Here is a 26,339-nt window from a genome sequence, read left to right as displayed (position 1 = left end):
TACTTACTCTCATTCATTTGATTCAGAGGTCTCTAAGATGAGATTATCCCAAATAAGAATTTGATTTAGTTAAGAAGACCTTGGCAGCGAGCAAGTATTAGTTAGAGTAAGAAAGCAAAGCAACCATCCAGTGATATACCTGGCCAATGCCAGCATATGTATTCCCTAAGAGTCAACCATAGTACTCTTCAGCGCACTAACTAACTAGTCAGATCTACATGGAAGAAAGGTCGATTAATTCTATCGACGACAGCCATACCAGTACCGACACTAGATCGACCGCGGCGCCGATGAGCATTAACCTTCGCATCCCTCTCATTAGTTTGTACAACCTGAATTTCATTCCCAGAGACACTCATAACTGACGAGCAGGCATTACTCTCCTGCACTTTCAGGCCAACCTCCACATTCTTCGACCAGCCCTCGGACTGCCCGACATGGGAGTGAGATATTGAACTGGGTAGACAGCCATCCAGGATCTCCGAAACGTTAAAGATTGACCTCTGCCATCAATGAGGGTCTGTACGGATGTGACGTCTACGCTAACGGCGGCAGATCAAGGATTATGGCGCGGAGAGTTGAGAGTGGGGAAGTAGGTTCTTCCTCTGCCATGAGGATTTTGCGTTCGGCGCGGGTTGGGCCTGGATGTACCGCCTGTTGTTTCCCATGCTTGTGGGTTTGTGCGTCGAGTTTATTTGAAGATGTGACTGATTAGGTGGTCTGTGTAGTGGTTTGAATTGGGGTAGTTGAACCCTTCGGAGACTCTGTAGATAAAAATTCCTGCGACTGACCGGTGGATCTCGACTCGGGGGTTTGTGCTACCTCCGTATTCGGTTGGGAGGTAGACTCTTCTGGACATCTCGGTATTATCTTCGAATCCTGTGGTTGGGTCTTCCTAGGGTGCATTGAGGATATTGCCACCAACGACTAAATGGACCTGGAGGTAGCCAAGGAATTTACCTCGGGCTTTGGCGAGTCGGAAGAGGAGTACTGCCAGTGATACGCCGGTTGTGCAGTAAATACCGGTCTGGATAGTCGAGAATATGATCACGATAACGCCCACGAAGAAGATGAGTGCTACACACCCTAATTGATAGGTGATATGGGGCGGTGTAATGAGATCACACACTGGATGATCAAGATGACCATGGCCGACAAGGACGATTTGGGAATGAAGAAGAACAACGCTGGCAGTGCATATATAGCAAGAGGGACGAAAACGGCAGTGATCACACTTGCGAGGGGAGTGCGTACGCCGCACTTTGCTTTGATCGCAGTTCGAGATAATGAGCCCGTAGCTGGGTATGCACCTAAGAACAGACCTAGTAGGTTTGAAATGTCAATGGCAATGAACTCCTACGATGGGTCGATCGTATGATTGTTGACACGGCCGAATGATTTCGAGATAGCAATGTACTCAATCAACAGAACAAGGGAGTTCGCCAAGAAATGCCTTGATAATTGAAATATCTATTTTGGGAACTCCCTGTTACAACCTGCCCCTGGACTGGCGAGTTACAAACTACACCAAAAGACCACTATATCTGAGCATTACGCTCAGATAGACCAAGCTCCGATATATATAGTGCATGACATGACACTCCCGCGGGCTTGAAACCCCAGGGAACATTGCCGAGTAGCTTGAAGGCAGGGTGGTTCCGGCGATGAAGGTTGACCGCAGCGCTGACCATGATACAGAAAAGAACGACGAAGGCAGTTCGCAGTGTAGACAAAAAAAAAAGAACAGCTTGGCTTTGTGGGGCTTCTTCCTCGCTCCATAGTTGCAAGCAGATCGGATGCCACATACCATTGCCAAAGCTGTGAGGCCCATGGCAGCGTCCATCCGAGCGGATGGAAAATGCTCAGAGTGTCAACGATGATCTTGTAGGTTGCCCCCCCCCGCGTAGAGAAATGCGCTTTCTCTCCGAGAACCGTCCTTACTTGGCCAGCACAAACATTGATCGCGGACCCGATCCATCTTTCACCAGGGAAGGAGTTGGACCTAAATCAATTTGCGAAAGTGTTGCGATAGCGTGGCCGACTTGAGTCGAGATAGTCTCCGCCATTGTTGCGTCGGGTCTTTTTCGGCTCTTCGTAGTCTGGAGGGTCACAACCGGTGCGTCTCCAGATTGCTAGAGAGAAGAGAAGCTGAAGAAGGAAGAAGAAACAGGGAATGGCTAGTAATAAAAGCCATATTGCGTCCATGAGGCCCGGACCATAGGGCTGATGGCCCGTATAGTTCGGTACGGGCGATGTCGTGATTGATTGACCAAAAATAATTGACTCTGACCAATCAAGGCAGATCTGGGCAGCAGGTCATTCTCACCTCAGATGGGTCAGACTTAGAGAATTATAACAGTCTCTTTAGAGAGATTTAATGTGTATGTAAAACATGAGAATAAAATATTGCGGGGGATCTTCTGGGTAGAGAGGGACAGGGTAAAGCAAACTCTCGTAGGGCTGAACGCTTGGACCCACCCAGATAGGGCTGATCTGCCTCAGGGCTGCTGTATGTAAGCTTGTATGTACATGCCTATAGGCAGTGATATAAGCCATAGTCCACTTTTATATTGTTCCAATGATTAACTCTGCTGCCTGGAATTCATATTCACCATGTTGATTTTGTTCATTGTGTGTGGGACCCTTGATTTGTGGAACATGGTCATTAACACCTTTGTACTCAGTATCACCTTTCACTTATAAAAAAAAATCTCCTGAACTTCCCTTAACTTTCGGAGAATATTAATTACCCCTATATAGGTACCTCTGTACCTGTACATACTCCGTAGAGTGGATATTAGGGGGAAACGGGTACCTGGTACCTGAGCTACCCCACAGACATTCTGGAAGTGGATTTCCATTTCTGGTTAGCTTTACCTATTTGAGTTTAGCGCCACAACACATAACCTCGTAGACCGACCTCGGGAATGCTTGTTGTGAAATTAGCGATGGCTCCGATCAAAGGAGCCGGTATGTTCTTCTACGAGTAAAGGGGAAATCCCACCTCGCGGTCTGTCTCCACCTTTTAAGGATTCAGTTACAGTCCAATGGCAAGCATGTGGTCTTATAGTCTGATTCTGGTACATTCTCAATTTCTACCTTGACCACCTATGGGAATATGAGGGCACTCTTTCAAGTGATTTATTTATTGATGGAGTGTCTAGACGCAGGATTAATGAAAGTTTTGATCAGACCCAACCAAAAAAGAGATTTACCTTTGACATTGCGATGCACAGTGGCACTAATTTCATCGTTGCGGTTGCACGGGATGATAGTAAAACATGAATCAAATATCTTACCGCTATTAATTCAGAAAATATGCGTAGCTTGTGCGATAGGTCTGATGGAGATTAAGGAGCCGGTTAACCTCGAGGTCCTCGGAGATATTGGACTTCCCATATCTGACTCCGACTGATTCCCTGGTGATATTGATATCCTCATAAGAACCGGTGCTCTTTGTAAAAAACATTCTTTTGTGATTGGCAGTAAGTCTCTCATCTACCACAAGCATGGTAAGCCACCTTGTAGCTTCGGGAATACCTGCACTGTGTCTAACATTCATGAGGTTGATGTCCGATGTCTTCATCTCATTTTACAGATCATGAAGGACGAAAAGTAACCTGACTCTATGACAAATTATAGTCTATCGAGAATAACTGCGTATAATTCATGCAGAATGTGCTCATATATATATATGTATGAATATAACAACCGAAACACTCCGTGCCACAAAAGGATTGTTTTCATCGTCCCTCGGAATGGTATCTCTTGTGCTTAGTCGAATGGTTTTTTTCTGATTTTTTTTTGGATGTATGTGAAGATGGTAGAAGCTATGACTATACAGAGGACTTTTCTACGTATAGATAGCTGTGTAGGGATTTCTCTGATAAATGACTGCCCAGTATGAATAAGTGGATGGACGGGCATCTGGCCTAGCGGTTGGGATTGTCGTTGGTGACGTTGGCGACGTTTGGCGCAATGCCACATGGATCCCCGTCCATCCTCAGCTTGAGTGCCGTTTGATCTCAAGTTGCCGGATCGCCTCCGGGCGATGACTTTTTTAAATTTTTTTTTTCAGTTTGGTCCCTTTTTCAATGGCAACCCTGCAACCCAGCAAGCTCCGAAGTTGCACTTCCTAGAATCCATTGACTTTCCATAGGTGATATTTCAAGCCTTTGCAAAATTGATTGTGTTTTTGATAAGTTGGAAGCTCTTAACGATATAAAGGGGGATATTTCGCAGGCATATAGAGACAGGCTATGATTTACTCTCAGAAGGGCTGATGTGGTCTACTTTATCCACCGCAGCCATGGAGGAACAACTATATTTGATGCACAATAGTATTATCTGTTATTATCAGCGCCATACAAAAAGCATCATGTTGCCAAGGTGAAGATTGAAGTTGATTTTCTGGTTGCATCGCACCTGCCCTGGTGAGCATATGGGCACCTGCCAAAATGGGAAGTTACCACTTACCTAATAAACACGTCACACCACGAGGAAGCCCTAATTTCTGTTGGTTTTAGTATAAAACATGGACTCAACAGGCTGTTATTGGCGAATATGGAGACAACTGCTAGAAGTGTAATAAGTGTAGTAAGTGTAGAGCTCTTTGAATCAGGGCAAACCTCATGTATAAGCTCTTTGCCCCGCACTGCCCCTACCCCCTGTGACTTGAATTGAGTGAACGAGCAAGGGTAATACTCAATTTCAATCCGTCTATCTAACTTTGTTGCAGAATGCAGCCATTGAGATTGAGTACCAAAGGAAAAGTCAATTGCACTACCTAGTATGGTTTGCTAAGCCACTAGTTACCAGGCCCATATTCCTATGTTGTACATCATAACTAGCAATCCTTATCTGTCCCTGGCCCTAGAAGGTCAGATTGGTAAATCAATATCAAGGGCAAGTAGGTTTCTTTTAGCTATATTGAGCTAGATGACCCGAGAATTTCCACATATGGCCTACTCCTGACTTAGAGGAGTTAGGAGAAGCCATAAGATGACCGCATAGCTTTCATAGCCTTTTTGGTTAAATTGCCCTCCACGGCTATCCAGCGGATTCCGCTCCGGGGACCGGGAAGCCGACCACACCGCCCAGGATGTATATCTGGTTCACACGGAATGGAGCTATGGAAGTCTATGAGTATTCCTCTCAAGTTGGAGGAACTGCAGACGATCTCAGATGCAGATTACTGCAGCTATGGGACTTTGAACCGGAAATGCGGCTTCTGTGGGAGGGTCCAAGCTTAAGGAGGTTACACGCAGCACGCAATGCATAAGAGCTACTAGTGTGAGGCACGAGCTTTCATTGTTTTGAGCAATTCCAAAATAGTATTCTGTATCCGGAGTAGTTATGTTGTACTGTTTACTCTGGACAGAGTAGAAATTATCCAAATAATATACAACATGCAACATAAATAATAATATGGAGATCCGTGATGTTCCGCATATATGGGCCTAAGAAGAAAAAAAAAAAAAAAAAAAAAAAGGTCGAAACATCAGCCAATCCACGGATGGGCAGACTATTGAAAATTGAACCTCCACACCCTTTTTTTATATTTGATTTGATTTTTTTTGGAGACCACAGCAAAATAATAAATGACTCAGAACCATATGACAGGTGGATAAGAACCTTGTGGCCTATTCTGTTTATCATTTCTTTAGTGCCCAATTTGTTTTTGGAAGTTGACAGAGTTACACTTTTGGAATCTTGTACAACCAAAAGGAAATAAAAAGAGTAACATAGACAATAGAATCATGTACATCGTAGTTATATGTTAACTAGTTAGTTATACGGTTGCACATGTTCAAAACAAGAAATCCAATCCCCAAAAAAAAACCAAACAATAAACCTCGGCGATAACAGCTTCACCGCATATTGGAAGTGGAGATGCGGATGAAAGAGCCCAAAAAGCACGAACAACGATTGGGCGTCAAGCTTGAAAGATGCTCCAAGTGAAAGACGAAAAGACTAAAAAGGTAAGGTGTAATGTAGATGGTCCCTATGCCAACTGTTTCCCCACTCTCTCTGAGCTGTGCCGTCAGAGGGTTTTTTTGCGTACTTTTTTTTTTGGTCAGATTTTGGTTTTTTTTTTCTGCCTTTTCCCCCTCCTCCATATTCACACCCTATTGCTCTGTGAGCTTGTGTTTTCTGTACACGAAATCTAGCGTTAAATCTTTGCTGGTCAAATTGTGAAAAAAAAAAAAGAAAGAAATCATCTTAATATCCTGCCCCCCAATCATCCTTTTACGACATTACGAATTTGAAACGAAATAAACCATGGCTAGTGTCCAAGAGCCCCTTATTCCGGAAAGCCATGTGCTGCCTACAGATGCTCCAGTTGAGCCTATTTCATCTATAGATGAAAAGTCCACTGCAAGCGCAACTGAGGCCGATATGAGCGAATCAACCGCTACTTTGGTTGAAGCCGACTCTACACAACAATCCAATGATTCAACCCAATCGGAGGTCCCAATGACCCCCGCCGAAAAGAAGAAGGCCAAGAAGGCAAAGAAGAAGCAGCAAAAGAAACAGGAGAGTATTAGCTCCATTGCTGTCGAACAAACTCCTGAGATTCCAGCCGTGGAGGAATCAGCACCAGTCGAAGCTTCCAAGGAGGCGGAACCCGCTGCTGAACCCGTTGCTGAACCAGTGGTTGAGGAACAGACCGCAAGTGAATCGACGGAAGCATCCAAGCCGGCTGAGAAGGTCGCCGAACCTATCACAGAAGAATCAAAGACTGAGGCCGTTCCGGAAACTATCACAGAACCTGCCGTCGAAGAATCCAAGGCCGTGGAAGAGGTGGCCGAGCCCACCACTGAAGCTGTCATGGAAGAAAAGACCGCCGAGACCGTTCCTGAAACTGCTGCTGAGCCTGCCGTCGAGCAGCCCGCCGCCGAAACCGCCGTGGAAGAATCCAAGGCTGCGGAGGATATCGTTGAGCCCACCAAGGAAGAGTCAAAGACCGCTGAGGCGGTTCCTGAAGCTGCTGTGGAAGAAAAGACCACCGAGGTCGTTCCTGAAAACACCGAAGCCGCGAAGGAAGAGACTCCCGCCGCTGAAACTGCCGAGGAATCAAAGGTTGTGGAAGCTGTCCCTGAAACCGCCCAGGAGACGCCCGCTGTCGAAGAATCTAAGACTGAGGTTGCTGAGCCCACCACTGAAGCTGCTGTGGAAGAAAAGGCCACCGAGGTCGTTCCTGAAACCACCGAAGCCGCGAAGGAAGATGCTCCCGCTGCTGAAACTGCCGTGGAAGAATCTAAGGCTGTTGAGGAGGTTGCTAAGCCCACCAATGAGGCCTCCACGGAAGAAAAGACCGAGGCTGTCCCCGAGACGGTGGCCGACGAGACTCCTGTCGCTGAATCTGCTGTGGAAGAATCAAAGCCTGTTGAGGCTGTTCCTGAAATCGCCCAAGAAACTCCCGCCGTCGAAGAACCTGACGCTGAGGTTGCTGAGCCAGCCACCGAGGAGAAGCCCGCCACCGAAGAAAAGGTTGTCGAGGCTGCCCCTGAGGCTGTCGCAGAGCCCGTCGAAGAAACTCCCGCCGTGGAAGAATCTAAGACTGAGGAGGTTGTTGCCAAGCCTGCCACTGAAGAAAAGGTTGAAGCCGCTTCTGAAGCTCCCGTCGTGGAAGAATCCAAGACCGAGGAAACTGTCCCTGAGATCGCTCAGGAGACACCCGCCGTTGAGGAATCGAAGCCTACCACAGAAGCTGCCACAGAAGAGAAGACCACCGAGGTCATCCCCCAGACTGTCGCTGACGAGACTCCCGCCACGGAAGCTGTTGTGGAAGAATCTAAGCCCGTCGAGGCTGCTCCTGAGCCTGTCGCCGAGACTCCTGCCGTGGAAGAATCTAAGCCTGTTGAGGCTGTTCCTGAAATCGCTCAGGAGACACCCGCCGCTGAGGAATCCAAGACTGAGGAGATTGCTGAGCCTATCGCCGAGGAAAAGGCGGCCGAGGCCGCTCCCGAAGCTGTCGCAGAGGCTCCTGCCGTGGAGGAATCTAAGACTGAGGCTGTTCCTGAAATCGCTCAGGAGACACCCGCCGCTGAGGAATCCAAGGCCGAGGAGGTTTCTGAGCCTATCACCGAGGAAAAGGCGGTCGAGTCCGCTCCCGAAGCTGTCGCAGAGCCTGTCGCCGAGACTCCGGCCGTGGAAGAATCCAAGGTTGAGGAGGTTGCTAAGCCTGCCGCTGAAGAAAAGGTTACCGAGGCCGTTTCTGAAACTCCCGCCGTGGAGGAATCTAAGACTGAGGAGGTTGTTCCTGAGATCGCTCAGGAGACACCCGCCGTTGAGGAATCCAAGACTGAGGAGGTTGCTAAGCCTGCCGCTGAAGAAAAGGTTACCGAGGCCGTTTCTGAAACTCCCGCCGTGGAGGAATCTAAGACTGAGGAGGCTGTTCCTGAAATCGCCCAGGAGACACCCGCCGTTGAGGAATCCAAGGCCGAGGAGGTTGCTGAGCCTACCGCCGAGGAAAAGGCGGTCGAGGCCGCTCCCGAAGCTGTTGCAGAGCCTGTCGCCGAGACTCCGGCCGTGGAAGAATCTAAGGCTGAGGAGGTTGCTAAGCCTGCCGCTGAAGAAAAGGCCGTCGAGGCCGTTTCAGAAACTCCCGCTGCGGAAGAATCTAAGGCCGCCGAGGTTGTTGAGCACACCACCGAGGAGAAGCCTGCCGTTGAAGCTGCCGTGGAAGAGTCCAAGCCCACCGAGGCTGTTCCTGAAATCGTCCAGGAGACACCTGCGGTCGAGGAATCCAAGGTTGAGGAGGCTGCTGAGCCTATTGCTAAGGAAGAGCCTATTACCGAATCCGCCACGGAAGAGTCGAAGCCCGCCGAGGCCGTTGCCGAAACCGTCGCTGAACCGGTTGCCGAGGACGCTAAGACTGTCGAGGCTACTCCTGAGACCACCGCAGAGCCTGTCGTCGAAGAAACCCCCGCTGTGGAGGAATCCAAGACCGTCGAGGCTGTTCCCGAAGCCGTCCAGGAGACCCCCACCACCGAAGCAGCTGTGGAAGAGTCTAAGCCTGCTGAGGAGCCAGTGACTGAGAAGACTGTCGAGGAACCAACTGTGGAGGCTGAGGCTGAGAACAGCGCTGACACCACCGCCGCCGTTCCAGAGATTGCTACAGAGGCACCTGTTGAGGAGCCAACTGTCGAGGTTTCCGAGCCCAAGGAGGAAGTCGTCTCTGAGCCTACCAAGGAGGTTACCGATGAGACTCCCGTTGAGCAGCCTGTCACTGAGGAATTGACTGGTGAGTCAGTCAAGGAGGCTGAGGTTATCGAGTCTGTTCCCGAGCAGACTGTCGATGCTGCTAAGGAATCTGCCGTCGAGGAGCCTACTGAGGCTGCTGCTGAGGCAATTGAAGAGCCTGTCGCCGCTGTCGCCGAGGAGGCTACTACCGAGAAGGCCCAGGAGCCTACTGAGATTGAGCCTGCCCAAGAGTCTACCGAAAAGGTTGTGTCAGAGGAACCAGTTGTGGAGGAGGCCGAAACCGCCAAGGGCGTGACCCCTGAGGAGTCCGCCATTGTTACTGAGGCCGCTGAACCCGCTGCTGTTGAGACTGCTGAAGTCGCCGTTGAGCAGCCCGAAGCTACCAAGGCTGAGGAAGTGACCGAGCAGACCACCGAAGAGCCTGTCGCTGACAAGACTGTTGAGGAGCCCGTTGCTGAGACCTCTGCCCTAGAGCCGGTTGTCGAGGCCGCTCCCGTTGTTGAAGAGACTCCAGTTGAAGAGCCTGCTAAGGAACTTGCCGTCGAGGAGCCCATCAAGACCGAGGCTCCTGTCGTTGCTGATGTTACTGCAGACGAGGCCGAGAAGGTCGAGGAGAAGCAACCCGAGGCAGAAGCTGTTGCCGAGCCAGTTGTTGCTGAACAGACTGAGACTGCTGTCGCTGTTGAAGAGCCTGTTTCTCAAGCCACTGAGTCTGCTGCCGCTGAAGAGAAGGTCGTCGATGAGCCAGTCACAGTCGCAGAGACTGTTGAAGTTGCTGCCACTCCTAGCCCTGCGGCCGAGGTCGAGGCTGCTACCGCCGAGCCCGCTGTCGAGGACAAGACCATCGATGAACCTGCTGCCGTTATCGAAACCGCGGCCGAGTCCACTGCCGAACCTGTTTCCGAACAGACTCCTGAGGTGGCACACGTCGAAGAACCTACTACTGAGGCACCAACTACAGAGAAGGCTGAGGATGTGAAGGAACCCGCCAATGTGGAGCCCACCATCCAAGCTACTGAGACTGTTGAGGCACCAGTTGTGGAGGAGAAGATTGCCACAGAGCCTGTCAAGGTTGAAGAGCCCGTTGAAGCTGCTGCCCCCGCGGAGCAAATCCCCGAGGCAGCTCCAGTGGAGGAATCCTCTACCAAGGAGCTCGAGCCCGAGACAACCGTGGTTGAGGAAGTTGCCATCGAGCAGCCCGCCGTCATTGCTGAAGAGGTTGCTGCCGAAGCACCAGTTGTTGCTGAGGTTGTCGAAGAGCCCACCCAGGAGGATGCCAAGGCCGAGGAGACCGCTGTTGCAACTGAGGAACCCTCGAAGGTCGAAGCCGTCGAGGCCGAGGTTGCCGCCATTCCTGAGCCCATTGCCAACGCAGAGGAGCCCGAGGTGGTGGTTGAGACATCCGATGTGAAGGAGACAATCCAGCCCTCCACCACTGATGTTGAAACTAAGCAAGAAGAGACCGCTGCTTCCGCCTCTGACGAAACGGCTACCAAGGATACTGGCATCAGTGCTGAAATTCTTGGTGCTGGCGCTGCTGGCGTTGCCGCTGCCGCCCTTGCTGGTGCCGGCGTGGCCGCTCTTGCTCACAAGGACTCCGAGACTACAGCTGAGACCTCGAAGAACCAGAAGGATATCCAACCTACCGATGCAGACAAGGAACCCGTTACTAAGGCTGAGACCCAGCCCCAGGTTTCCGCAACAGATGCCCAGGCCGCAGACGGTAAGCCAACACCGTTCTATCTTTCATACCAGCAATCTGCCATATCGTTCGAAACTGATCCCGCTCTTGCAGCACTCGCTGGCGACCGCGAAGCCCTCCTCAGCAAGCTCAACCAACCGTCTACAGACCAACTGTCCACGGCTACCCAGCAGCCAACAGTCGAGAGTGCCGCCGAGTCCCAGCCTGCCGCCGAGGCCAGCAAGGGAACCACCGAACCCGCTGCGAATGTGTCCGACGCCAAGCCTGCTGCCGACAGCACTCTTACCCCCAAGGATAATGATGAAGATGCTCGTCCAGCGAGCCAGAACCGGTCAGTGACTGCTGTTTCTCTAAATGGTGCACCTGACAGCTGGCTCAAAGCAATCTTGCGCACTGTCTTTGTCAATTTCTTTGGAGCCATCTTTTCACCTTTCCGTCGTGGAAAGTCTTCCTCCAATTAGATTATTATATCTTGTGTTTCCCTGTGTTTTGTCTTCTAGCCAGTTGTGTTTATTTCCTTGGGGTGCTACTATCGAAGAAAATCGTGGTCATCACGCATCATATGCTTTCAAACTAATTAACTGACTGATCGATCAGCAGTTTGTTTTGGATTGCGGTTTTTGTTATGCCCATCGTTGCAATTTTCTGGCGTTTACCAGACAAGTGAGACGCCAACTTGAGTACTACTACCAGCGGTCTCAGTGATGGTCATGCGCGACACTTCTGTCACGTGGGAGGTTGCTATAACATGCGAAGTTGATGTCACGTGTGATATGTCACGTGTGAGTCTGATATCACGTGTATAAACAAGCCCTCAAGACTTCAACAACAACTATATCCGTGGCATTACGAAAGTGCGTGGCACCATGAAGTATAAAACTCCGGGCCATTTCGTCCGACTTATTCCCCTGTATTATCTGTTTGTGGTCCATTTATTTACGAATTCCATTGCGTCTTGCTTTGCTTTTGATTTTCTTATGGTTTATGATTTCCTTTTGTTGTCTCCAATGCTATGTTGGTGTTGGCATGGCCGGCCGCTCTTGATGGATCTGTCTGACTTGCTATGTATCCAGTATACCTGACATGAATTTAATGAATACCTTACTTATACTTATAACATCTAGTTAGCATCCTTTGTACTTGTGTCTTTGCCGTTGTTTGTCAGTAATCCTTCGGCTTCTTTGTATGTGCTTTTTATTCCACCTGTAGAACTTTCTTTGTTCTTGTGATGCTGTATCTTGCTGGCCTTTGTGTGCCAGTGTAACCATGTCAAAAATTGTATATAGCTTTGCAGATTTCTTCATGAAGGAATATGATTCTTCCAGTGTTCCCCTGGGGGGTTCCTTGGGGGTTTCCTTTGGGTTTCCTGGTGTGATGGGGCTAGTTCGTATACTCATACAATATGTGTAAAGAATACAATATGTGTAGAGTCTGCAAACGTAGAAAACCTCAGCCATGAGTTGTCCAGGTGGATCATTCCTTCGATACTGGGAACATGAGCCATATGCTGAGTAGGCAGTCGTGATATCCCTTTGGGGTAGCCAACGATAGTTGTCATGAGGCACCTTAGCCATGGGTTGCCCAGGTTGATCGTTCCTTCGATATTGGGAATATGAGCCATATGCTGAGTAGGCAGTCGTGATTTCCCTTTGGGGTAGTCAATGACGGCTAGTCACCATGAACCATGAAGCACGTGCTCAGGATTGTTGAATGTCTCTTCGTCTTGTTATTGCCACACGCGTCTCTTCTTCTTCTTCTTCTCTTTTTCTCCCAACCATCACATCACATCACAGAACGCATCGTTTCCTTTGAAGAAGATCAGAAGACATGGCGAGAAAAAGTCAAGGTTAGTATCATTTCTCACTTGTCAAGCATTCATCACCTTTCAGCCTCATGAAGTGTCTCTTTCGGTGGACTTGGGCCTGCCTCGTTCGACCAGGTACACCATGGAACTGGTCTTTCCTTCAGACTCAAGTCTCTTCCTATGCCATTGAGCCTGACTCTTGGGATCCTCTGCTGTGAGATTGAGCCATTCTGTCTGCAGAATTGGACCTCATCTTGGCTCCTGGGAGTCGGCCCATTTGCTATAGAACTGGACATGATTCAAAAGAATCAAGCCTCTCTTTGGTGCTGGATTTGGTTCTTTGTGATCATATCTGCCTGGATATGTGCGAGCAACCCCTTCCTATGGCGGCCCTTTCTATGAGAGTAGGTCCTGCGGGCAAAGGGACTGTTCGTTTGCCCATGGGATATGCTTCGAAAGAAAGAGAAAGAGAAAGAGATACACTCAAAAACATGAGAGATATCTATCATTTTGGCCTCACATGGTTAATTGATAGCTTTCACTTCCAGTTCAGTTCAAAGCAATAAGGGTTAGGATGGGTCACTGACTGTATGTTTCTATAGACACAGATTCGGAAGGTCCGCGCGGCCGTACTGGCCGGCCTGAGACGCCCTCTTCCTCTGCGGACTCTTCTCGTTCTCGTCGCAGCACCCTCTCCCAACGTGTGCACTTCGAAGAGCCCGACATGTGCAACCCACTGGCATCTCCTCGTTCTGACGTGACTGTTACTGCAGTCCCTGTGCCTGTGCCTCCCAAGTCGACCAACTCCAAGGTTGGTTTGCCTTCGACGAGTGTCGCAAACAGTAGTGTGCAGTCCCTGGACCAGTTGCCTGCACCTTCACAGGACAAGCGTAACGCGTTCGCCCAACGCAAAACAGTCTCTTCCCGCTCTGTCACCTCTGCCCGCTCTGTCACCTCTGTCACCTCTGTCCCCTCTTCCCCCTCTGTCGCGTCTTCCTCCCACCCTCTTCGCTCTTCCCCCTCTGTCCCCTCTTCCCCCCACCCTCTTCGCTCTTCCCTCCGTTCTTCTTCCATCCCACCTGTTCCTCCTATCCCTGCCTCGATCCTGAAAAATCGACCTGGCAACCTCGCTGTCTCCGAGATCAAACCTCGCTCCTCTTCTGCTCCGCCATCTCCACCCAAGATGGCTGATAGCTCCAATGCTCCGGAGGGCAACAACAAGCCACTCCCCGTGTCTCCTTACAGACACGAGCCTCACACACCCAGTCCGCGGACACCCACCTTCAAAAAGGATGACATGCGCCGTCCCAGCCTCAGTCCAATGGAACGTACTGCCGGTGCCAGTTCCACCGCCGGTAGTCCCGCCACTCATCGTTCCAGCTTGACTCTCAAAGATCTTCCCGAGGCTGTTCGATCTCTCCAGTACAAGTATGAGACAGACCTCAAACGACTCACAAAGAAGATCGACGATATCAACAAGCTCGAACAGAAAGTTGATCACTTTGTTACCGTCACTCAAGACTACATCCAGGACCAAATGGATGCCCAGTTTGAGCGCCAGTCTGAGATGTCTCTCGAAATCGCCAACGCGAAGCGTGACGCGGCTGAAGCCAAGGAACAGATTAAGGAGATCAAGGAGAGTATTCACGAGATGCGACTCGAAATCAACGAGCACACCTCGACTGTCAATGACCTAAGTGCCAAGGTCGACATGTGTCTCACTGGGATCTATGACAACACCGACGAACCATTTGTGGTCTACCAGCGTCGCAAGAACAAAGAGATCGACGAAGATATTCAGGACATCGGAGATGACACCGTCCTGCTGGGAGCGCAGATCACCCACTTGAGACAAATGCTCATTCTCAATCAGGTTGCTCTCAGAATGTTGCAGGAAGAGCATGGTCTTGAGATTTCTGAAGACGTGGAAAATGTTCTTCCACGCATCCCTTTGCCTGCACACGACACCGTGCCACCCACCGGTACCTTGAGACCTCTTGCCTCCTCCTTCGAGTCTGCGGCAACTCGACCAGCAACAGCCGCTGCTCCAGCAAAGAGCACTCCTGCGGGAAGTACCGTCCCGCAGGTCAAGATCACTGCGCCCGCATCAGCTACTCCGCCAGCATCAGCCAGCGGATCGGCAACAGCCAGCGGGTCGGCCACCATCACGCCGCCTGGATCGTCCACCGTCAAGCAGAGTTCGATCCCACGGCGTTCGAAGAAGGAGAAGACTTCTAAGAAGTCTTCTAGCGTTTCCTCTGGTTCCACTGTTACGAACCAGACCACCACTGCCACCGCCACCGGGGAAGAGACCGTTCCCCCTGTCCCCCAGGTCCCCCACGGGATCATCCTCCCCGTCGAGGCTGTCCGTGATGCGCCCAGCATCCCCCTCGGCCACATCCACCCACTGTACAGGCCACAGTACAGTGAGATGAACGCGGAGGACATTCCCGCGGCCCCGACCACCCGGACCGGGGAGCCTTAGGGCCCCGTGTTCACACACACTCTTGAGTTCTGGGACTCCTTCTGGGAGGAGTCCCAGAACTCAAACGATATTACTACAAGAAAAAAACAAAAAAACAAAAAAAAATTTTAAAAAAGAAAACCCTCAAAAAAAAGTACCCCTCAAAAAAAAAAAAAAAAAAAAAAAAGGAGTGTACGAGTTCTTGTCTGTTGGATTTGGAGGACGTGGGGTCGGATTTGTTAGATTTTGTTGTTATATTAGCATTTCAATGAAGATGTTTGATTACAATTCCCAAGAAGAGTAAAGAGTAAATTGTAGCTGAATGTGCATGTAAAATTATTCAAAACGGTATCTACTTAGAAGAGGACATCATCATCTTTTCAATCTCGACCGCCGACTCTCGCACCTGTGGACAGTAATGCAGACGCAAAAGCTCACCCTCCCACACCGAGCCAGCAAAGACATTGGTAGCTTCAATATCAGCAGCAAAAGCATTGAACACACCATCACCCTTGCGCTCCTCCGTATGCCAAAGCGAAGAGATACGACGACCATGATATTTCGATACCTGGTTCATGAGCGTAAGAGTCGCAAGAGCAGACTTCTCCGGCAACTGGAGGGAAGTCGTCATGAGACGCTTGGAGAAACTGGCAAGTCGGCTTGGGGGCGGGTTGCCATGTGCGCGGGATAACAGGGTGGGCTGCAAGCAGCGGAGGAGGAGGACCATCGGAGTCTGGAAGTTGACCTTGTTCTTGGAGCGGGACTCGGAGAGTTGTTTACCTTCTGCGGAGGAGTTGGGGTCGGGGAGGCGGAGGGCTGTGTCGGGGTTGAACTCGACGTCTGGGTTCATGGAGAGAGAGTAGAGGGATCGGTAAAGGTGCTTGATAAAGAAGTTCAGGTCCAGGTGAAGACCTGCGGCTGCTTTGCTGGCTTCTTGGCCTTCTAGAAGAGCGAAAGCAGTCACAGTGCAGAGTAGCGTCCTTCGGCGAGCATCGCGGGCTGCGCTCTCGGCAATTGTGACATTGTCTTCGTCCTCGTCGTCCTCCTCGTTGACGACTTCCTGGTCGCCTTCCACGCCCATTTCCTCACGCTCTGCGTGGTTGATTAGGTCTTTCAGGGCCTCGAGCAAATCACCGAAGAAGTCCTGGTTAATAAGGTGGGCGTATTTGGCCAAACCCTCAAGCACAGGACCCATCAATGCGGGAATGCGGAGCTTGAGAATGCGGAAATAGAGTCCGAACACAAGCTTTAGTGTTTCGGCCTGGTTCTTGTCTCTTTGTTCGTGCGATACCACTGCGTCTGCTTGTCGCATATCCTTCTCGACTTCCTTCCGCTCTTTCTGGACCTTGCGCTCTCGCTTCGTGCGGAATTCGCGCTTTTGCTTTTGCTTCTTTCCTTGGGGGGCTTCTTCTTCTTCCCGGTCAACGCGGTCTCGGGACGCCTTCAAGTGGAACTCGCCGAGCAAACGAAGATGGAGGAATGTGTCCAAGACACTGGGGTGGATGTGGAAGTCCCTGGCCTTCAACATCTTTGCGAGCAGACGAACAGCTTCGAGGGAAACGGTTCCATCGTCATCTTTGGCGAAAACGTCCTCCAAGGTTTCGCGGCACTTGACATAGTCGGCATCAAGCTGTCTGCGCGCAAGGCGATTAACCAAAATCTTCAGAAGCTCATTGCGGAAGTTGAAGTGTGGCACGGCCAATAGCATAGTGCATGCCATTGAAATCGCGAAGCTCCTCAGCCCAGCATCTGTGGGGTCATCTCCTTTAGCCGGCTTTACAAGCGTAGCAAGCTTCTGCACATAGGCTCGATATCCTGACACAAGGGACTGTTCGAAGTCTCGGAGCTTCCGCACTTCTTTTGATACCCTGCCATTCTGGTCCTCTTCGCTCAGCGGGCGAATACGGTATCCTGGGATGACATCCTTGTAGATAGCCGCTTGTGAGGCCAGAGCCAGTTTCTTAACCGTGACTGGTGTGGATTTCTTCGACACCATCTCGGCCATTGTCTTGAACAGAGAGATGTGCTCCTCGGGATCCTCGTTGATCAGGGTTGCCATCTTCGCTAGCTCCTCCTTTGCCTGCAAGATTTGTACCTTCACCGGGATCTTGGGTGCTTCTTCCTCGGGTTCTTCTCCGCTCTCCTCGCCCTCGGAGCCATCCTCCTCGTCATCATCGGTACCCAGGAAGCTGTCGGTTTCCTCGCCCTGGTCTTCAGGCTGGGTTTCGGCCTGGACGAAGCCATCAGAGGTCTTAATTGGCAATCGTGCGTTCTCACCGGCCTTCTTAGTGTTTTTGCGCGGGCGGCGTTCGTAGTCTTGCTCAACATCCCACTCTTCGGCTTTGGAGCGCGATGAGGAGTCCTCAACATCGGCTGGAGGACTCAATCGCCTCCGCTTCACTTCTGGGCCACGGGCCATTTTGTAATTGGAGATTTTGGGGGTTGACGGTGGAATTTGCGGAGAATAGTAAAAAAATATCCTTAGAGTGAAAAGGCGGTCCCGAAAATTCTGGGCGGAAGGACAATCATTGCTCTGATTGGCTCTTCATGTCCGTGCCGTCGCTATAAATTTCAGGTCCATTTCTTGGCGGTGAGATATTGCCCGACTTTAGTTTTTTTCTTGTTCCTCACTTTCCGTCAATACAAGCTCGTTGATCTACTCAACCCTTTTGCCGTCTCTTCAGCTTCATATCCGACAATATGAGATCCCTCACAGAAGTGCGTACTTATGCCATTCTCATTGACTGCCTTGACTAACTCATGCCTCTTTTAGGAAGAGACACGGACGCTCTTCACGAAGCTAGCTTCCTACACCGGCCGCAGTCTCAATTCTCTTATTACCCCCGCTGAAGATGGATCCATGAGTGTTTTCCGGTTGCAGGGATCCCGGGTTTACTACGTGAACAAGGAAATTGCCAACCTGAGCGTTTCATTCCCTCGCGAAAATTTGCTGAGCTGTGGCACAATGATAGGGAAGTTTACTAAGGTTCGTTACGATTGGCTCTGCTGTTATTATAGTCAGTCATGCTAACATGCTGGCAGACGGGCAAGTTCCGCATCAACCTGACAGCTCTGGACCTCCTGGCGCAACACGCCCGGTACAAGGTACGTATAACAATATAGGAATTGCAACAAGACATCATGCTAATTTTATATCTCTGACACAGGTCTGGATCAAAACAAACGGAGTGATGGTAAGCTTGATATTCCAATTTCCGGTAGGGTCTGCGGTCCTTGCTAACAAGTTCTAGCCTCTGCTCTATGGCGGTTCGGTTCTAAAAGCCCATGTGGCTCGTTTCAGTGAAGATGTCCCAGAAAATGCAGGAGTTGTCATCATGGACTCCAACGATGTTGCCCTGGGATTCGGAGTTACAGCAAGGTCATCCGCGCAGATCGCAAAGTTGGACCCTACTAGTATCGCGGTCCATCGTCAGGTAGGTGGAACTTAGCTCTGTGTGCTCTTACTTACATTAGCTAACCCAAATGAACAGGCCGATGCAGGAGAGTACCTTAGAGAGGTGAGTCAGATCTATCTCCAAATTCTCAAGGGCCAAATTGCTAATATCTATATTAGGAGGATACCTTGTTCACAACCTAAGCAAATTCGACACGACACCGAATCTTACATATTTGCACCTCGCAAAAGGCGTTTGGGAGTTTCACCTGATCTATTTGATCTTACAAAAGTTGAATTATACTTTTTACCATCGAATCCTATGCTCATTGCTTCTAATGTGATGAATTGATGGCAAATGTTGACCAACAACTTCTCTGTAATGGTTACTATATGAAAATACACACTCTGAATACACACAAATCCATGTCTAATATGTATAATGAAACTCAACAGTCATGACAACTTTATCCATGGATGTATTAGCCTAGGTTGTAGTTGATATAGGACTTTTTGGGAGATGTGATGAGTCAGCACAATGCCATCAGATCCATCCAATCTTGAAAAGGCGCGGGATGATAACTCACTACAGACCTCGTAGCCCTGGTGTTTCTTGTATCTTCCAGGTCAAACAGAAATCCCCTCGCCCCAGCACTACACAGCACACACTTTCAATCCTCTAGTGTGTTTCCACTTATTGCGTTTCTCCTGTGCGTAGTGGGCACCAATATTGTTAACCCCCCACCATGCCACCCTACACAACCAGCCAGAAACACCAAATCGCTGAGTTTGTCGGCTGTACACAGACAAAAGATTCTGTTGCTGTTAAAGTGAGTAACTTGCATGATTTTCTAACATGTTCTTCCCTATGCGATCTGTTTGAACATCTTAAGATACTTCAGTCAGGTCACGTGGATCAACAGACTAACTTTCTGATATAGTTCCTTAAAGCATGTGGTTGGAGTTTACCTCCAGCGCTTGATGCGTAAGTGCTTGTCATCACACTTGTGTCAAACTTTGATGTCTCTTCGTTTCATTTGTCTCCAACCTTGACCTGGACATGTGGTGTTGAGTCTAAGATGCCAACAGATAGCTAGAGCATCAAAGCTTCAACATCTGTTCTTGTCTTCTCAGAGCTTTCTTCTCAGAGCTTGCCTAAGTCCCACGTGGAGAAATTCTTGATCTCTTACCACATTAGTCACCATACCAAATGCCTCGAGTGAGGAAGACGAAGAAGTGCTTGCCATTCCCCAGCCTTAAAAAACAATATACCCAACCATCTTGCTCCAGCGAAATCACACATGATCCGCACTTGAAACACCCCAAAGCTAATGTTGTCACTGCAATAGTTTCTTCGGCGCTGCGTCTGGCACCTCCGCAAATATAACCTCAGAACTTACAAAGACCTTCGACCACTATCGAGGTACGTACCTACCCACCCTGAACTGGTGCTTTTGATACCGAAAATACTCACATTGCCGCAGATGACCCGGTCAACAGCCCTGATACCATCGGTATCACACGAGCAATAGATTTCCTCGGCGATCTGAAGGTCGAGCTTGACGAAGTGACCTGCCTAGCCATCGCCGAGCTCCTCAAATCACCATCGATGGGCGAGTTCACCCGCGGAGGATGGAAGGAAGGATGGCGGGGTGTTGAGTAAGTGCAAATTCGTTGATGACGAATATTCCCTTCAACCCAGACTCCAACATCTTTTTAATATGATATGCATCCAATCTAACAATCCACAAGCTGCGACACCATACCAAAAATGCAAGCGCACGCCAAGCTGCTCCGGGAGCGAATCCCACAGGATCCATCCCTCTTCCGACGAGTCTACAGATATGCATTCCTGCTCTCGCGAATGCAAGGACAGCGCAACCTGCAGTTCGAGATCGCCGCCGAGCAGTGGCGTCTCTTCTTCACCACGGATCATGGCGGTGTGGCGTGGAACACGGCGACCACGCCGTGGCTGGATTGGTGGATTGAGTTCCTTGAAGAGCGCGGGAAAAAGCCTGTTAATAAGGATCTGTGGGAGCAGGTTGAGGTGTTTATGCGCAAGAGTCTCGAGGATGAGGAGATGGGCTGGTGGAGTCCTGATGGGGCTTGGCCGGGTGCCCTGGATGACTTTGTTGCTTGGGTGCAGGCTAAGCGGGAAAAGGCATCAGATATGGAGGTTGAATAAGGTGGCATCCAGCTTAATCGTGGATGCTGGATATGAGGGATTTGTTTCTTCTCGTTTCCAGATGGATTGCGGCATGTGGTGTGGCGTGACAGATTATTTACTCTGCAGAATCCATGCCACTTCTATTATCCACTAACATCCTTTGTGTCTCAAGCCTCTTATGGTTATGATTGAATTAACAATGGCCATGTGTACCTGCTTCACGTCAAGGGTAGTTGCATTTCTTTCGGATTTATCTATCTCGACTTGCATGTGTATATTGAAGTATGGAATAGCAGAGGTAGAAGCAACGGCGTGACTAGCTTGAATGGGGGAAATATATATAAATGTATAATACCGATCCTCAAGGGGGAAATTGAAATAAGAAAAAGATATAAAGCCATTCGTCATGAAATTGAGTGATAACATCAGGGGGGAAATATCTGCGGCATATCAAGATGCACAGGGTGTGTGTACATGGATTTAGATCAACACCGGAGAATAATAAACAAAGGGAAAGGATAAATCGGTGACAGCAAACGAGCCAAAAGAGACGACACACATAGGTCTCCGACACGTCTGGTTGTGTTTGCAGTCAATTGCGGACTCGGCCTATTTAAGGGAAGTCGCGCTTCTCGTAACCGGGGTCGCGACGCTGATCGTAACGCTGTTGAGCCATTAGCAATTGAGTCGCAATTGTCGCAATTCCAACGATTTGTATCATACCTTCCGGAGAGCTTCCAGGCGCTTCTTCTTGGTGTGGGTGTTGACGTAGGTTCCAATGAAGAAACCAACAATGTTGAAGAAGGGCACCCAGGTGTGCTCGGGGAGGAATTTCTGAGCGAAGGCCAAGCACAGGGGCGAGGTGATCCAGCTGACCTTCATGACGGGCATGAATCCAGCCTTAACGGTCGCGCGAACCTGGTGGAGGGTGCGCGCACCAGCGATAATAGCCATGGAGGTCAGGTAGACGCTGTTCTGGATGGGGGAGATCTGGGGAAACGGGTGACGTTAGCGAAGCTCATGCAGGTCAGGTGATGTCAGCGACTACAACGTACAATCAGATTGCTAACGAGGATCTGAAGAATCTTGGCCTTGAGACTTGTGCGGCCGGCGAAGATCTTCTGTAAGATGCCAACGAGGACGTGGCCGAGGGGGGGCGCTGATGAACATTCCGTACAGCGACATCTTGGGGATGCGCGAGCTGAAGTAGTGGCCGTGCTTGCCGACATCGTGGGCGATCCACGAAGCCAGCAGTTCTTGCAGACCGGAGAGCACACCGGAGGTGAGCATCTTCGTGCGCAGCGGGTTCTTCTGGAGCTGGAGGAGGTAGGCCTATTGACGATCCATTCCCCGGATCAGTGTCGGTTCGGTATTATTGGAGGAGGGGGATGCTGCATACTTGGAGATACCCAGCCGCTGTCTTTCCACCGGTCAATCGTTCACCGACGCGATGCACGAGGTCCTCGGGCTTGCCGCCGCCCGTGACAGTGCGGACGGCCTCCTCTTGGAACTTAACGGACATTGTGGTGATCGGAGGGGGTTGGGGGAGGACAGGATTCAGGAGGGATCAGGAGGGCTCTTCAGATCAGACACGCTCCTAAAATAAGCTAATAATTGAAAGGATTAATATGCTGTATGTAATGGATGATAAGGTGCCCAAGTGGAGAAATTGAGAAGATGATGGGGTGTGAAGACCGGGGGGATGGTCTTGTTTGTTTATGTTGGCCGGCCCGAGGGTGGCTGGGATAGGATAACAACAGCCGAGGCCTTCCAATATAGAACTCACACAAAATATCTCAACTCAGTTGAATATATATATATATATATATATGTATGTCTTAAATAAATTCAGTCGGAAGATTATATCCAGGAAATGGAGACGGCTATATGAACAATCGGCAGATGGATCCCCGGCGAGATCCATTGGCGGAGTACATCGGAAACCCCCGACGGCTTTTGGTTGAATCCGGGGGCTTTGACGGCTTTTACCCCTTATTATTTACAATTTTGTAGAGAATATTATATATGGATATATATGGATTTATGATTTTCATATACAACATAGATCTTAATGATCCATATTGGAAGTTTCGTCATTTGTTATTTTGGTACAATGCCCAGGGCTTTAATGGTCACGGGGCACTTCTCACCTCTATGTAGACCTAAGAATTATCTCTTTCCAAAAATTTTGTGGTTTGTGTTGGATTTGAGCCAGTTACTCAAGACTAAACGAATCCATATGTAGATATCTGGGGCCTATTAGTTTACATATGTAGTTTGTAGGGTACATATCCGTCAGTTAACTATGGAGTACATGCAGGTGTACTACATTCTATACTTGCATGTTATATTTGTGTGCAGACTTTGTGCAGAATTTGGCCGCAAATACCCCTTGGCGTCTTTATCTTCAATGTCTATAGATCTGTAGTAGTCTGAGAATCTAACATTCTGCCTACTAGTCCATGTTCTTCCCGTAAAAAGGGTTCCGGGGGTAAGGTAATAAAAGGAAATCACCATATTCCCACATAGTTGATAGGCATAAAGCAATGCTTTATGCCACTCGAGGTTGTTATATATTCTGGAGTGTCCCACATTCCAACCAAATGTAGAGATAGGCCAGCGAGCAGTAACCGAGCCAGAGCAAATATAAATGCACTGATTGGTGATTCCAATATCAGGCATATAACGGGTCATAAAAATGACCGTCACCACAGTTGCGCTCTCTACCGTTGAAAGTATTCCAACCAAGAGCAATAAGTCCATAGGAAACACGCATTTGACCGTGTGGGAACATGGCCATCTGAGATATAAGGAATATACGAGCGAGTTGTTGCCGAAGTTGTCGTTATGCCTATCGTCGGGCACCACGATGTCATCAGGTCATCTATCAACCGGTGAACGACTCGGCGACGATGTCATGGATGGGACCAAAACCTTGCGCCGCTCCTCATACCCAGCTTCATCTGTTCTCCGCCAATTCATCCCATTTCAGCTGTCCCTGATCAATTTGATTCCATCTGCTTCGGCATTTTTCATCACGTCTGTGTATCTCCAGCTACCGGCCAAAGTGTCAATCATTTTCGAGGGTGCAAGCCTTTTGGCAGCACACCGGCGTGACACTGTCTGTTCAAGCCCAAGCATAGCAGCGTACTTCGCCAGCTACAGTCACCTGCAGAGGTGCCGAACATTCCTTTTCTCTTATGTGTAGTGCTTCTGGCAAACACCCCCGAAGCCTTACCTTTCCACAATTTCTTTCTCATTCGCAACACTGCTTCTCTGTCGGGGACGAGATACCCCGACGCGACACCACCCATGCCTTTGCACCACTCCAACGTGGATGCGCTGGAGACTTCTGGTTTCCGGGCCGAGTCACAAAGGCCCCGAGACATCACCGAGGAATATGATGAGCTCAGTGATAGTCCCACCCTAGGTTTGTCGCTCATTACCACCGAGAGCGACGAACCTGATGCAGTTAATATAGGTCCCGATGAGAGCACAGGCTTTGTGGGCAACATTCGGCGGTACTTCCAATTGCGCCATCACAGAAATCATGAATTGACCAATTGCGATGATGGCCTCAGCCTTGTTCGCCAGAATGTCGGATTCGCCGGTCGCCACGCTGGACTTGGGTTCGCTCAACGGATTTGTGAATTCGCCAGTCGCATAATCGATCGATACCGTCACTGACGGATGCTCAGACGACATGGCAATGCCCCCGCCAGCCACCAAGCTAGGAATAACGTTCACAATATCGAAGATCCTGATTCGACTCCCAGATGAATTGAGAGCCTACCAGGCTAGGAGAAGCCGACAGGATATTGAAAACTACAATTCTCAGCATGCGCATGGATCGGTCACCGGCAATTCTGATGGTAACCTACCAAGCGACCGGAGTTCTCAAGTACAACGCCGCAGATCCCTTTTACCATTGATGATGATACGTGGTGGAGGTACTATCCAGGGGTTGAGGTGGGCAGTGAGAGGTGTCTGCCTACGTTTCGTTGCCTGCCTCGCCGCAACCCCCCAGCCCGCAAACGGGGTCTGACGAGAACTCTCTCAACCCTTGTGCCCAGTACACTTCCCCAGACCCACCGGGGTATATATACTTGCCTTACTACATTCAAGGGAGGATGAAGTCAGGTGAGGAAGTGGTGAAGGTGAGGTGAGGCCGCAGTCAGGCGGAGGTGAGTGGGGGGGTGAGCGACATGTGTACGGTACATGTGAGAGTCTGGGATTTTCCCCCAAAATGAAGAATTTCCAAGGATGACTTCGAGTAAAAATAAAAATCATTGATATATAAATATATAAATGTAAATGTAAATGTAAATGATACTAAATTAAATTGGATATTCTGAAAACTCATGTGTACCAAACCAAGTACATCAATTAGATTAAGATATCAAAAAGATACACAATGTACTATACTATAAACTAGCAAGATAATGTATCATTCACATGGACTTCTTCCATAAACGCAACGGCTGAAGAAGCATGTTTGATTTTCCACCCTTGAAGACAAACCGCGTTTTGTTGACCAACTATGAGATAGTCCGAAGCTTCTCGATGGCCCTACTTTCGTACAGTGTTAGAGGACCAACACGTCGCTTTTTAGCAGTTACGCCTAAATCGGCCGACATTAAGTCCAATAAAAGAGTGATAGATACGGATGAGTAAAAGTCCAGGAAGATGCCAGGAAAGTGCCAAAGAGCGGGGGAAATGAAGGTCCTGGCGCTCTGCTTGCAAGCCTCCGCGTTCAGAGCTTAGATCTAAGGGATAACCTATCTTTTTCTTTTTGTATCAACCCCTTCATGAGTAATCTACCTTTCTCAAGAGAAATATTCACTAAGTGGCTGGCAAATTCACGCTTTCTTGTTCAATATGACTACATCCTCCGACATACGGAACAAGATTTTTAAAGATAACATCACCAGGCGGATTGTCATCAAAGTTAGCACGAAAGCTCTGAACCCTGAAGACTACCGTACTTCTTCGTACGACATCGCTAGCCAAGTGTTTCCAGACTGGCCCAGCAACCCTCAAATACTGGTTCTCGCAATTGATGTATGGAGCAAGCGCACCTTCATCGTCATTGACATCAACAACTCTGCCTATGACTTTCATACCGCACACAAAACCACGACTCCTTTCCCTGTCTATGTGCTTCGAGAGGATAAAAGAAAGCAAGGCTGCTGGGCTCTAGTCAGATGGCATGCTGAGGATGAACTTCTAAGCAAAAGACTTGCCGACCTTCACAATTTTAGCGGATTTGATGTTACCCCGCCTCTTCTGGAAGATCATACCTCAAGAATCGTTCACGAAAGCCCACGCTGGTTGAAACAGGATTGAAGCAAGCATTGGGAGCGATCATCTCACAGATGTGCCATCCGCTCCATTCAATCTGCACATTATACCCCTATACCGTCACTATCTACATAATGAGGTCCAGTATGCTCCTCACAATATCCTTTAATCAAATTGATGTCTAACTTTACTACTTGATAGGAATTGGTTTTATTCCCACTTTTCATCTCTTCATTTACCAACTAAGCTCTTTTTGTTTGATCTGGCTGCACGATGGATTCCATCTATAACCCTATA

The 26,339-nt window shown here is 49.3% G+C and overlaps 10 protein-coding genes across 10 annotated transcripts; 8 read left to right on the top strand and 2 right to left on the bottom strand.

Annotated features, from left to right (window-relative positions):
- Positions 1-1,141: 1,141 nt before the first annotated feature.
- Positions 1,142-1,378, top strand: N7516_000468 (uncharacterized protein; the record flags this gene model as incomplete). The annotated part of the gene is made up of 1 exon (XM_057213190.1): positions 1,142-1,378. The coding sequence occupies one exon, from the start codon at positions 1,142-1,144 to the stop codon at positions 1,376-1,378; it is 237 nt and encodes a 78-aa protein (XP_057075073.1).
- Positions 1,379-6,282: 4,904 nt separating this feature from the next.
- N7516_000467 (PT repeat family protein) lies at positions 6,283-11,373 on the top strand (the record flags this gene model as incomplete). Its single annotated transcript, XM_057213189.1, has 1 exon — positions 6,283-11,373. One exon carries the CDS (start codon positions 6,283-6,285, stop codon positions 11,371-11,373), a length of 5,091 nt encoding a protein of 1,696 aa, XP_057075072.1.
- A 2,067-nt stretch (positions 11,374-13,440) lies between these two features.
- Positions 13,441-15,201, top strand: N7516_000466 (uncharacterized protein; the record flags this gene model as incomplete). The annotated part of the gene is made up of 1 exon (XM_057213188.1): positions 13,441-15,201. The coding sequence occupies one exon, from the start codon at positions 13,441-13,443 to the stop codon at positions 15,199-15,201; it is 1,761 nt and encodes a 586-aa protein (XP_057075071.1).
- A 331-nt stretch (positions 15,202-15,532) lies between these two features.
- On the bottom strand, positions 15,533-17,599 carry N7516_000465 (nuclear export protein Noc3; the record flags this gene model as incomplete). The annotated part of the gene is made up of 1 exon (XM_057213187.1): positions 15,533-17,599. One exon carries the CDS (start codon positions 17,597-17,599, stop codon positions 15,533-15,535), a length of 2,067 nt encoding a protein of 688 aa, XP_057075070.1.
- A 281-nt stretch (positions 17,600-17,880) lies between these two features.
- Positions 17,881-18,778, top strand: N7516_000464 (ribosome biosynthesis protein NIP7; the record flags this gene model as incomplete). Its single annotated transcript, XM_057213186.1, has 7 exons — positions 17,881-17,898; positions 17,954-18,166; positions 18,223-18,285; positions 18,348-18,374; positions 18,432-18,614; positions 18,672-18,698; positions 18,755-18,778. 7 exons carry the CDS (start codon positions 17,881-17,883, stop codon positions 18,776-18,778), a joined length of 555 nt encoding a protein of 184 aa, XP_057075069.1.
- A 542-nt stretch (positions 18,779-19,320) lies between these two features.
- On the top strand, positions 19,321-20,759 carry N7516_000463 (DCN1 family protein; the record flags this gene model as incomplete). The annotated part of the gene is made up of 5 exons (XM_057213185.1): positions 19,321-19,404; positions 19,516-19,559; positions 19,924-19,997; positions 20,059-20,233; positions 20,327-20,759. The coding sequence occupies 5 exons, from the start codon at positions 19,321-19,323 to the stop codon at positions 20,757-20,759; spliced, it is 810 nt and encodes a 269-aa protein (XP_057075068.1).
- A 595-nt stretch (positions 20,760-21,354) lies between these two features.
- On the bottom strand, positions 21,355-22,263 carry N7516_000462 (Mpv17/PMP22 family protein; the record flags this gene model as incomplete). The annotated part of the gene is made up of 5 exons (XM_057213184.1): positions 21,355-21,405; positions 21,465-21,731; positions 21,797-21,900; positions 22,007-22,073; positions 22,141-22,263. The coding sequence occupies 5 exons, from the start codon at positions 22,261-22,263 to the stop codon at positions 21,355-21,357; spliced, it is 612 nt and encodes a 203-aa protein (XP_057075067.1).
- A 1,176-nt stretch (positions 22,264-23,439) lies between these two features.
- N7516_000461 (uncharacterized protein) lies at positions 23,440-24,428 on the top strand (the record flags this gene model as incomplete). Its single annotated transcript, XM_057213183.1, has 2 exons — positions 23,440-23,905; positions 23,950-24,428. The coding sequence occupies 2 exons, from the start codon at positions 23,440-23,442 to the stop codon at positions 24,426-24,428; spliced, it is 945 nt and encodes a 314-aa protein (XP_057075066.1).
- Positions 24,429-24,444: 16 nt separating this feature from the next.
- Positions 24,445-24,786, top strand: N7516_000460 (uncharacterized protein; the record flags this gene model as incomplete). The annotated part of the gene is made up of 1 exon (XM_057213182.1): positions 24,445-24,786. The coding sequence occupies one exon, from the start codon at positions 24,445-24,447 to the stop codon at positions 24,784-24,786; it is 342 nt and encodes a 113-aa protein (XP_057075065.1).
- An 833-nt stretch (positions 24,787-25,619) lies between these two features.
- Positions 25,620-26,087, top strand: N7516_000459 (uncharacterized protein; the record flags this gene model as incomplete). Its single annotated transcript, XM_057213181.1, has 1 exon — positions 25,620-26,087. The coding sequence occupies one exon, from the start codon at positions 25,620-25,622 to the stop codon at positions 26,085-26,087; it is 468 nt and encodes a 155-aa protein (XP_057075064.1).
- Positions 26,088-26,339: the final 252 nt, after the last annotated feature.

Source organism: Penicillium verrucosum, assembly GCF_028828655.1.
Source record: "Penicillium verrucosum strain IBT 35672 chromosome Unknown utg000001l_segment0_segment0, whole genome shotgun sequence".
In the NCBI taxonomy this organism is placed as follows: Eukaryota; Fungi; Ascomycota; class Eurotiomycetes; order Eurotiales; family Aspergillaceae; genus Penicillium; species Penicillium verrucosum.
Note: the sequence above shows the minus strand (reverse complement) of the source record. Positions and strands in the feature narration are given on the sequence as shown.